At 54.2% G+C, this 12004-nt stretch overlaps 1 protein-coding gene across 3 annotated transcripts; it reads left to right on the top strand.

Moving 5' to 3' along the window:
- Positions 1 to 887: 887 nt before the first annotated feature.
- Positions 888 to 11912, top strand: ATP1B4 (ATPase Na+/K+ transporting family member beta 4). 3 transcript variants are annotated; one of them, XM_065077985.1, is made up of 9 exons: positions 888 to 1026; positions 1260 to 1324; positions 4188 to 4350; positions 6686 to 6814; positions 7674 to 7778; positions 8040 to 8236; positions 8821 to 8877; positions 9561 to 9656; positions 10519 to 11912. In XM_065077985.1, exons 2-9 carry the CDS (start codon positions 1262 to 1264, stop codon positions 10678 to 10680), a joined length of 972 nt encoding a protein of 323 aa, XP_064934057.1. In that variant the 5' UTR covers positions 888 to 1026; positions 1260 to 1261; the 3' UTR covers positions 10681 to 11912. The 3 variants fall into 3 exon arrangements, with proteins under 3 accessions (XP_064934057.1, XP_064934058.1, XP_064934059.1); XM_065077986.1 differs by having other exon boundaries at positions 1006 to 1068; XM_065077987.1 differs by lacking the exon at positions 888 to 1026 and adding an exon at positions 1055 to 1111.
- The last annotated feature ends 92 nt before the right edge of the window (positions 11913 to 12004 follow it).

The raw sequence follows: 12004 nt of genomic DNA, 5'->3' as shown, positions 1-12004 counted from the left end.
GCGTTCAGCCACCTTCAGGAGAGGGAAGGGAGAAACGGTGCTTCGCCCACTTGGCTGGCATGGTGCAGCCCTGTGGGAGCTTGGGACAGACCTCCTCATGCCTCCAGCCAAAGCCCCAGCCTGGGGCAAGGCAGCATTTTGCCACAGGGCTCGGCTCTCTCACGAAGGGAAGGGTCACTGGCTCTGTTGGAAACATGCTGAGGGAATGAGCTGGTGGACAGTGCTGAGCTCTGGCTAGGGACAGAGTAAAACAAGCCATGCTGTTCCGTGAGAGCTGCATGGAGCACAGCTGGGGACAGGCAGCTCTCACTCGCTGCAAACACACTGCTGAAGCTGTTCCAGGCACTGGGGCACATGCAGCAGCAGGCAGGGTTTTGGTGATATTGGCCTGACCCCAGTGTCCAGTCCCCCCTGCTGCTCCCCAGCACTCCCACCACGCTGGCCCCCCACAGCAGTGGAACTCCAGCACGCACCCCCTGTGCCTCTCATGCACCATCTTGTCCCCATAATTCACTGATGGGGGAAAATCTGATACGCCCTGGTCCACAGGGTGTCACAGCAAGGTATTCCTCTGGATTTTGTCTCCGTGACTGCTCAGCTCTAACGGCGGGTCGGGGAAGCCGACACTGTGCACTCCTAGCTGCTGTCTCAATTCAAAGGGATAAATATAGAACTGCCCCTCGCACTACCCCTTCACTGCAAAAGAGATTTTGCAAACATTGAACAGGGCCCTGCCATGACTGACAAGCACATATGACAGACACATGTGGCCATCGAAAGCCCTAGCAATTTGCTAATGTTTATTAACAACTCTGTGGTCTCCCTGGGGCGGAGAGCCCGGTTTCCCCATGTAGGGCACTGGCTGGCCTTGGTGGGAACTCAGGCGCGGGGCAGAATGCTGTGAGGGTGCTGCAAAGGGCACCAGGTGCCAGCGGGATCTGGACAGGATCCTGTTGCGTTGATCTCACCCCTCTTAGGAAAGCAAGTTATTTTTTGATTCACTCCGGAACGCTGAAGTCCTGCAGGGTAGGAAGGGAAAGCAGTGTGGTTCCTTGCAGACAGGCAAAGGTCTTGGTGCAGCTCCACTCAGCCTTTTTGGGGGGTGCTGCAGGTCTGGGGAGCTGTGCTGGGGAGGGGGCTGTGCCCATGGGTCCCCGAGGGCCAGGTGAAACGGCACCCACGATGGGGCTGGTATTGCTGAGCTCAGCCCCGGGCTCCTGCATTGCTGACGCTCATGTTTCTCTGCGTTTCCCACCCAGGGATGGAGGGGAATACCAGCGCTGAAGGCACAGAGGGCCGGCACAGGAGCACCCAACAGAAGGTGGTGAGTCTTTTGGGGGCTGCTGGCCACCCTTTGAGAGGCAAGGCGGGGGCTGCTGCCAGGGACCTGCTTCATGGCTGGTAATTGTAGCTACTTTGCTTTAGGAAATGCTTCTTCACCCCTTGGGCAAAGAGCAAGCACTTTGCACTGAGAGGGGAAGGGGCAACAGGGGGTCTGGTTGATGGTCCTGGGAAGTCAGGGGGCTGGGAAGGATGAGGACACCTGGGCATGGGCCACCCTCTGCACAGCTGGCTTTCAGCAGGAGGAATCCACTGTTGAGAACTGACCTGGTCCAGGGTGAGGATGGGGAAGCCCCTGGCCTCCCTCAGGGCACCTGTGACTGTCAGCACCGTGTGATCCCACCAGGGATGAACCCCAGCTTTGCTTCACCACCCAGAGTCACCCCAGCTGCCACAGAAGGCAGCAGTGTCCCAACAGGTCCCTCTGTGGCTGTGCCCCCTTCCTGCCCCAGCATGCTCTCACCCCAGCTCCTGCTGCTCCTCCTGCCCCTTGTCCAGGTAAAAGGGACTCCTCCGAGACCATCTCTGCTCCTGGCCTGCGAAGATAAAACCCCAGGAGGTGTTGCAAGCCAGACCTAGCCTAGCTTCCCAGCTCAGGGACCTCTGCCAGGGACACAGCAGTGGGGTCATCCCATCCTCTCTGGCTGCCCCACACAGACCTCCCTGCCCCTGGGGAGAACCTGTGCACCCCTCAGCCTTCCTGCACTGCCATGGACCCCATGGGCTCTCCCAGCTGGCAGGACTGGACCCTTCATGTGGCACAAAGCCAGAAGACTCGGTAGCCTTTCCCTCCTCGCAAAAGCTTTCTGCAGGGCAGAGCTCTACGGTGCACTAGGTAAGAGACCATGGAGAACCGTCCCTGTGTCCCCCCACAGCTCTATGCATTAGTGGCAGCTCCTGGGAGAGGGCTGTACATACAGCCCATGTGCTGCACTCGCTGCCTCCCACCTGCAGCTGGTGTGAAATCCAAAGGGCTTTTCCTAAAGCAGCACTAAGCATTGGTGCAAAGTCCCTCTGAGCAGTCCCCGCTGCTCTGGCAGTCTGAAAAAACTGTTTCTGGAACAGCTGCCAGTTACTCTTTCATTTAATGGGGAGGAGAACTGGAGGAAGGACTCCTTCTCCTCCCTTTCTTCTATCACTTGCTCTACTGCAGGTGTCCTGGCAGCCCCCACACCTTCGCTCCCACGTCCCTGTTGGTGACACTCGTGTTGGGGCTGCTGCTTCCCTGCTTCGAAATCCTCTGTTTTCGCCAGCTGTGCGTGGGGCAGGGCTGTGGCCGTGCAGGAGCTGGAGCTGTGCGTGGCGCTGGGCTGTGGCTGTGCAGGAGCTGGAGCTGTGCGTGGTGCTGGGCTGTGGCCGTGCAGGAGCTGGAGCTGTGCGTGGGGAGGGCTGTGGCCGTGCAGGAGCTGGAGCTGTGCGTGGTGCTGGGCTGTGGCCGTGCAGGAGCTGGAGCTGTGCGTGGCGCTGGGCTGTGGCTGTGCAGGAGCTGGCCCGGGAAGGGCTCCAGCCAGGGCTAAGGGACCCGGGCCAAGAGCTGCCTCCACTGTACGGGCAGCTGCGGGCACTTTGCCGGCAGCAGCGCTCTGACGCAGGCGTGCTTTCAAAAGAGCCCCACTGGGGCTTTAACTGGGTCCAATTGGTGCAGTCAGTGGGATGGTGATGGTTTACAGCCCCCATGGGTCTAGCCCAGGCTCTCCAAGGCACAAATATGGGCTTCAGAGTCAGTACTCTCCACCCATTCGCACTGTTTTGCAGTATTTGTGTGTCTGAGCAGAGTTTAATTCCCCCGATTCAAAGGTGTTTCCAAGCCAGACTTTCTGCCAAGCTGTCAGACACTTCCCAGCTGTCCCAGGCTGACCCGTGGGGTGTAAATATCTCACTTGTCGTCTGTGGCTCCAACAGGTGCCCACAGCCAGTGGGTTTCCATGGCCCCAGCGCTGACACAGGGCGATGGTGCCAGTGCAGCTGCTGCGGGGCTGCGCTCACAGCGGGCACAGTGGCTTCAGGGAGATGTGGCCAGGGTGGGCAAGCGTGGCCCTGACCCAGCTGGGAGCAGCTGAGCCCTTTAGCAGCATTTGCATTAAAGCATCTCAGCATCAGCCCTTCTCCCCAGCAGTACCTGGCCCAGCCTGCTCCGATCTCAAAGTGAGGTCTGCACCCTCTCCCACCTCTCTGCCTGCTTTTGGAGACAGAGAGCCTGCCCATGTTCAAGGGTGGTTAAGAACAGCTGCCATGCCTCTTCTCAAGTGACTCTTGGCCAGGCACAGGTACAGATTGATTTGCGTTCCGAGCTCCACGCAAACAACTTTTCACCACCGAGGTAAAATGCAAACTCTTGCCACCTGGGGAGATGCTTTTCCCTGGAACTCAGTGTAATTAAAAGACAACACAGGGATTTCTCCAAAGACAAACCACTTGCTCACACGCCAAGAAAAACAAACTGGATGACCTGTTTAATAATACTGCCTGCTGTCATCTGTGATAGCACAGAAAACGTGCATTTGAGCTCAGAGATGTTGCAGAAGCGTGGGAACAACCCTGGTCCTCCCAAATCACAGGTTTTCTTTGGCCATGATCGTGCAGGTGGAAGAACATGATTTTCTGAAAATGCCAGGCCAAGGAGACGCCCAATGTGACAGCAGTGATGTACATGTCATGGAAAAATGGATGCTGGGATCTAAGCGATCTTCAGTCAGAACAGCCAAAACTGCCTCTGTTTAACTCAAGAGTGATGATGGGAAAACGGAAATTTGAAACATTTCCAGCTATTAAGTGCTTTTGCATTTATTTTTGGCCAATGAGATGTTCAGCTTGCATGTGGGGGTTGTGTTCTGTAACTCTTCCAGGAAAATAAGCATGAGGAGAAGGTCCAGGATCCTAACAGAGAGGGGGACAAGACTGAGGCAGAGATGGGGAGCAAAACGTGGGCAGACCTGGCTGGGGAGATGAAGACGTTCCTGTGGAACCCAGAGGAGAGAACTTGCCTGGGGAGAACGGCCAAGAGCTGGGGTAGGTGGTTGCTTAAGCCCCGCTTTTGGGGATTGTTGCTTTTTCTGCTTTACAACAGATGCACTTGCCTGTGAATGTCCTTGATAGTTTGGACTGACACTGCCGTTCCCCGTTTTTAGGGTAGATGTTTCTAAGCAGTGCAATAAAAAACTAGTGAGGAGGACAAGCAGAAAACCTTGGGAAAGTTATCATTGGTCTGGATGTGAATCTTTACTGAGAACATGAAAGCAAAGATTTTGAGCTGCCCAGACCATGTACTGGGAAGAAATTAAGAGCCCGAGCAAGCATTGGGGCTGCAGGTGGATCTGCTGCAGCCACGCACCCCTGGTGCCACCAGAGACCCAGCTCCTGCCTGTGTAATCAGGAGCCCATGGAGAGGTGGCTTTGGGGTCATCAGTGTCGGTGGGTGAAGAGCACCTGGGGCACAGGGCAGGCGTTTTGGGGAAGGTGCACACCACAGGGCTGAGCCTGCGTGTTCCCTGGCTGTGGGGCGGGAAGGGCTGGTCACTGTCACCTTGCAGCTTTTTGGGGTGTGACACGGCAGAGCCTACATGTGCTACCGGGGCTGGTGGGCTGGGATGTGCCAGTGAGGGTTTTGAGCCCCCTGTCTATTTTATCCGTATCCAAGTGGCCTTCAAAGCCGATCGCTGAGCCTGGAGGTGACCTGGGTGTTCAGAGCAGCCCACTGCTGGGGGTGAGCACTGCTGCAGGCTCAGTCTGGGACCAAGGTGCCACAGCACACGCGATGCCATCCACGCTTGCAGCTCTGTCCTGACAGCACCCAGCCCCTGCAGCGGAGCGAAAATCCCCAACCTTAGCCCAGCATCACATGCACAACCTGCACTAGTGTAAGGCTGCACATTACTGGGGGCAGCTGCTCAGCCTATGGGGACAGCCAGGAGAAAAAAATAAACTGCCACAAACACTGGAGGAGTCTGAAAACCCACAAGCACGAGTCCAGGGCAGGCCTTGAAATCCACATTTGCTCCCCTGTGCCCATTGTCGGCTGCAGAGGCAACCCAGTTTTGCTGATCCTTTGCTGGATGGGAGCGCACAGGCTGGAGTGCAGGAGCTGTGCAGGGGTGACAGTCCTCAGGGACGTGGGTTTGGGTTTCTGGAGGCTCTGCCAGGTGCTGAGGAAAACCCTGTGTAAGGGCTTGCTCAGGCTGGTGTGCTCGTGGCCCTGGCTTGCAACTGCTGGAAGTTATTTACAGCCTTGGGGAGGGAGCAGTGTCCTCCTGCACCCCAGGAGTAGCTGGGTGCCCTGCCTGAGCCTGCCCTCCCACACTGGCCCTGGAGTTGTTCCTCGGGGACGGGGGGCTCAGCGGACCTGTGCTGCCAAAATGCAGGGAGCCGGCTGGCCACAGGGTCAGCACAGAGGGGAGCCCCTGGGAAAGGCTCCCCCAGAGCTCTGCCCATGACAACAGTTCCTGCTGTATTGCAGGAAATGTAAGAATGGGCACGGTAGCAGCACCATGTCCCAAAAAGCATTATCTTGGCACCCAGGCTGCAGCTCCAGCCCCACCAGACTGGTGCAGAGGCTGTGCCACCAGCAGCAGTGATGGTCCCATCTGTCCCGGCATGCCCCACAGCAGGACATGGCCCTGCAGCGGTTCCCAGCACCGCAGCCCCGCAGAAGCACAGCAGGAGTGCACATCTGCGTTCCCAGGGCTCCCTCCGAGCTGCCAGCATGCTTCTTCTGGGAAATGTTTGCGTTAGGGCTTCAATTTGCTTTCTGAGCCACTGGGTTTTATTCATAGGCTATGGCCTCTTGAGACATCCTCAGTCAAGCCTGGTCCAGAGGAAAAACAAACCCATTCTTTGGATGTCAGGGCTGTGAAACAACCAGCGGTGCTGCAGCCCCCGGGCGATGCCGCTCGCTGCGGTCTCAGTGCTGGGGTCCCTGCTGTGCAGGAGACAGGAGCTGGGGCAGGAGCATTGCCCCACAGCCCCCATTGGGAACTGGGACATGCTAAAGCTGAAGGAGTGGGAAGGGCAAGAGTCAAGGTCGGGTCTGTCTGTCAGAGAGAGCTGAGGTTGGTGGACACACAGACCCAGTCCTGACCCAGCTCTGGGAAGGGTCATGCAGCAAAAAAGGTGCAAAGCCAAATGGCAGCTGCCCTGGTCCCAGGGCTGGGCAGGGAGTGTGTCTGGCTGAGAGTCCTACACCCAAAAATGCCAGGGTCTGTGGATGTAGGGGGGCTGCGAGCTCCCAACTCCATGACTCGGGGCTGCAGAGGACATCGTGCTGAGCACAGCTGCACATCGCTGTGGGACACAGCCCCTGGGAGTGCTCTGGTTGTGTTAACAGCAACATGCCCTCTCTCTTTTGCAGGTTTGATCTTACTGTTTTACTTCGTTTTCTACACGTGCCTGGCCGGAATGTTTGCCTTCTGCATGTACGTGATGCTGCTCACGCTGAGCCCCTACACGCCCAGGTACCGGGACCGCGTGTCTCCACCAGGTACGTTCCCCAGCCAGCTCAGCCTCAGGCACCTCTGCTGGCACCTGCCCGGTGAAGTGCCACCAATGTGGCGTGGCAGGGACCCTGGGTAAAGTCCTGCTGTGGCTGTACACTCCTACAGTCAACCAGCCCTCCACAACACAGGGTGTTATCACTTACCTCAGAGCACTGACGATACTGCAGGTTATCTGCAGAGGATCGGGCATCTTAAATAGCCCTATGTGAAGCATTCATTATAATTATACTAATTGTTGTTCTAATCATTATAATTATTACGCTAATTATCCTCAATGTAAATGGGCAAGTTTAGGCACTTCATAGGAGAAGCCCATTCACTTCAGTTGCTGCCCCTTTATACCTCATATCTTCAAAATAAAATGCAAATTAAGAGTAGCTTTTATGCATTATTATTTGGGGGAGTCCTGGCAAGAAAAATGTTTAAAAACTCCTTTCCCTGTAACAGAAGAAGCATTTTCCCAGTGTTTTTGTGTTGGTGGGGAAGAGGAGGCCCCCTCGCCCTGCTCCCTGGACCTGGTCGTATGGCTGGGAGCACAGGGCATCATCCCTCAGTCCCTGTCTGCGGTCCCAAGTCCATCATTTTCCCACAGCGCTGCTGAGACCCTCCCAGTCTCCCACATTTCCCGGGATACTTTGATGTGCATGGTGCTGTCTGAGTGTGAAATAGAGGTGAGGGATCAGCGGCTTGAGGAGAGACTTTATTTGTGAGCTGGTGTTGCCGCTCTCACGCCTGTGCCAGCCCCGAGCTCCGCCGCAGTGCAGCCAGCCCCTGCAGCACGTGCCCCAAGCCTGAGGCCAGTCCATGCATGTCTGCTCTAGCAGGGCCTGTTTCCTTCTCCAGGAGTAATGATCAGACCGTACTTGAATGGGTTCACCATCGCCTTCAACGTCTCTCAGCCCAGCACGTGGCAGCCGTACGTGGACAGCATGCACCACTTCCTAGCAGGTAAGCTCTTGGGCACCCCAGAAGTCATGCCGGCAAGTTGTTTGAATCCGTGCACACATGTGCATGGTGTGGGGGGCTCCTCCTGGGGCACAGATCAGCTCTCGGCATCTCGTGGCCCCCCATCTAGAAAGGGAGGCTGATAAGGTGGTCATGGGAGCTTCTGCCATGCCTTTCCAGGTGGGATTTTCTAACTCCCTTGACATGCAGATGTACTCTGTGCGGGTCCTCAAAAACATTAACAAGTCTCTTGGTCTCCACCAGCCTATGATGACAAAGTCCAAGAGGAGAAGAATATCAAGTGCACCTCAGGACGGTACTTCATCCAAGGGGGCAATGAAAGCGAGAAGAAGAAGGCCTGCCAGTTCAAGCGCTCACTGCTGCAGAACTGCTCTGGCATTGAGGACCCAACATTTGGCTACTCCAGAGGCCAGCCCTGCATCCTGCTGAAGATGAACCGGGTACAGAGAAAGCCAGTTGTCTAATTCCTTCCTTCAGTGCATCCCAGTGCGATAAAGACCATGCAGAGACTGAAACCCCTCCACTTCTCAGGCCCAGGGAAAAGGGAACTAGAATCCCAAAACCTGCTGTTTCATACCTGCTAGAAAACATAAAAAAGAAACGCTACCCTACAAAACTTGCTCAGTTTGATTTGCTGAGGCTGAGTGCTTGGAAGGTATTGTGCCTGGCCTCTCCATGGGAGGAGCTGAGCTTTAGGGCTGCACCTCAGGCTCTAGTCTCTTTATAATGGGAATTTTCATAGGATCAAGTTTATTTGAAATCATCTAATAGCATAGTGGATCAGTGCACATTGCTGGGAAAATAAATGTGTGTGGACGTGGCTGTGCTACTCCAAGGAGTCTGTACTCTCCGGGTGCTCTGCTCTGTCCCCGCTCTCAGGAGGCGAACTCTGCTTCTAGGGACACCTAACTCCCGTCCTAAGCAATGTGACTGGCACATAGGAGAGCTTAAACCCTGGGTAAGGGAGGCAGCATGCACCTGGCACTGCATTTCATACAAGCATGGATGTCTCTTGTTTTTGCAGATCATAGGCTACCGCCCTGGTGCTGGGGTCCCCGTGAGCGTGGACTGCAAAGTGCAGGTACTGTCTCATTCCCGCTCCGCAGGGTGCTGTGTAGAAGGCCAAATGTCTCCCTCTGATGGACCCCACCACTATCCATCCCCATTTTAGCCCCAAACACTCGCAGGACCCAGCACTGCCGATGCCTCTGGGCACAAGTGGGGACCAGTCTGCTGAGAACAACGGAGGCCACAGTGTCCTGCTTCCCAGCCTGGTCCTCACCCTCCCAGCTCCTGCCAGCCTCACCAGCAGTGCTCTGCTCAGCCCCTGAGGGCAGCCCCACCGGGCTGGGTACCAGCCAGAGCCTGGAGCTGGGGGATGAGACAGGAGCTGCTCACATCCATCCCCACCCACCCCGCAGGACCCTCAGTCCCGGGGAGCACCCTGCAAGGCACAGCAGTGGGGTGAAGGAAGGGTTCAAGCAGCAGCTGGATCACACCTTTGGAGGGCAATAAAGCAGTAGGCAAGAGCAGGAAGGGATCGACAGCCGGCAAAGTCTGTAACCCTCGCCTGTGCCTTCACAGCACAGGGATGCTCTGGCTCTCCCAGCAAACACGCTGCCCGCAGGCAGGCACAGCTGAGCCCTCATGTGGATTTCCGAGAGGTGTCTGTACTAAAGCTTCTTCACCTTACTCCAAAGGGGGCTGTATTTTGTGTCCCATGTGTTATGTGTGTACCCTTCTCTTTTTTTTTACCAATCACAGAAAGGCAACGAGAGTGATCTCAGATCAGTGGACTTCTACCCTGGAAACGGGACGTTTGATCTCATGTATTATCCCTACTATGGCAAGATCACTCATGTAAGTAAGGACTTTGTTGTGTCCCTTTGGGAAGGAGAGTACAGATGTGCTTTCTGGCTATTTTGGGCAGATGCAGGCAGGAGGGAGGGCACTGGGATTACAGCGCTCTATTTCTGTCTCTGACAAACTGCGTGAAATCCTTGGGGACTCCGGTTCCCCCTTGCCAGCAATGGGAATGTTTAGATTTATCATCTGGAGACTAAGACTGGCTTTGCTAACTCCCAGAGAAGGCCTCAACACCAGCATTTTCCCTGGGAGTTAGAGAAATCAAGGGTTAGGTAACACAAGAGGAAAAGGATGGGGCTTCTCTCAAAGCTATGACAAAACCACTTCAGGCTGGGTGGCTCAAAACGGAGCAGTCCAGCACTGGTGGCTATTTCTGAACACGCTGGCCAGCACTGCTTTGGCCTGCGCTAGGCTGTACAGCGTCAGGAGGTAACACAGGAGGCAGGCGCCGGACTCCTATTGTCACACTGACCGGCTGAGTCACAGCCCCAGATGCCAGGTCTGTGTGTACTTTGAGCACACAGATCTGAGGAACGCCACAGATTTCTTATTACAAGCCATAGACTGGTTTTTAGAACAGGAGAAAGGATTTGGAAGTCCCGTTATCCAGTGTTACTTGTCCTGGCCCACCAACCCAAGAGGCGCGGTGCAGTGCGAAACTCAGATATGATCCCATCCCTCCAAGGTACAGAAAGGCTCAGCTTTAGCATCCCGAGGGACTACGATGTGCATCAGGCAAACGCACTCCAATGCCTGGAAACTGTGAATCAATTACTCATAATTAACACTGAATATGGAAGCACTGCCTGCTTTACTTCTCCTTCAAAAATTACACTGAAATCTCCTTTCCTTTCAGGTCAACTATACGTCCCCACTGGTGGCTATGCACTTTACAGATGTAAAGAAGAATTATTTGGTTCCTATCCAGTGCAGTCTGAATGGGAAAGGTATTATCAACGACGTTAACAGCGACCGCTTCCTGGGCCGGATCATCTTCACACTCAGCATCGGGAAGTAGCCACTGCAAACACCGGGCACTTAGGTTAAGTTAATCAGAGGCTTTTTCCTTCTTAAAGCATAAAGCCAGCATTTTTTTTCTGCTAGAAAAAACAGGCACATGGAGATTTTTGTTAATTTATTTTTGTTCATAGTTAGGAAACAAATGAGATGTAATGGAGCTTGGAACCACATTTTTCATCATCTGATGTAAATCATTATTAGTAAAAATTAAAAGTTATCTAATGGGCAGAGAACCTGCAAAAGCATTTCAGTTTTTATTAAAGAAAAAGCCCCTCTGATATCTGAACACTATTCTCCTAAGGTCTTTTACAAGTGACCCCTGTGGAACGCATTTTTCCTGCTTTAAATTTTAATCTTTACTATAGTTTTATGTGCATTTCTCTGGCAAAAGCTGACAAGGGGGTAGTTTATTAGCACAAATCTTAAAACAAAGCAGTTAAAATGGCAGATCTCAAAACGCCTCCTAAGACCGTCAGCACCAGGAGCATCTTGACTGCAGCATCTTCCACAGCTCGTTCAGCACACCCAAGGTGTTGGAGCCAAGGAAATGTAGAAAATCACTTGCCTTTGAACCTTTCCAACTGTTCCTTTCTGAAGTGGGAAGATTAATGCATTTCTCCCTCCTCCTCCTCACTCCAGCGCTTCTCTCCGCCCCAGGAATCCTCATCAAGTCCATAGCGCCCGGACAAAGGAAAGGCAGAGTGCTCTTCTCTCTTTATTGCAGTTTGGCAGCTCCTCCTGCCCCCTGTTCAGGCACAGAAGTGCCAGTGAAACCTGTGAGACCCCCTCCCCAAATATTTCGGGCCTGTTGTTCCATGTTCCGGAGAGGTCACAGCTATAACGTTGCAGAAAACCACAGGAAAACGCTTAGTCTTTTCATCACTAGGGGTCAATGCTGGTATTAGTGAAGTCACCACCCTGTCACCCTCAAAGACGGATGGAGCACCCTTGCCCCTGCGAGCACAGAGAGCCACTGACCCCGAGCACACGGGGACACGAACACGCGAACCCCGCTCTGCGTGTGACCGGCCAGGAGGACACAGGACACCTCAGGATAATGCACTAGTTGGGAAGCACACTTACTAAAATTACTGACTGGCTGAACAGGAGCATTACGGCTTGTCCTACATCCTAGTCCAGGTACTTAATCTGCCATCATTTCCTGATCTACATAACTCTTTAAGAAGTCATTTTTTTGTATTAAAAATAAAGCGACTGCAGTAAAATTAACTCTATGGTACTATTCCTAAAATACTGGTGTAAGAGATGCAGCTTGTGACTGTATCTCCCTGTGCTGGGACTGAATTTCAAAGGAACATGTA

This window comes from Columba livia, chromosome 12, assembly GCF_036013475.1.
Source record: "Columba livia isolate bColLiv1 breed racing homer chromosome 12, bColLiv1.pat.W.v2, whole genome shotgun sequence".
NCBI lineage: Eukaryota > Metazoa > Chordata > Aves > Columbiformes > Columbidae > Columba > Columba livia.
This window is presented reverse-complemented; position numbering and strand designations above follow the sequence as displayed.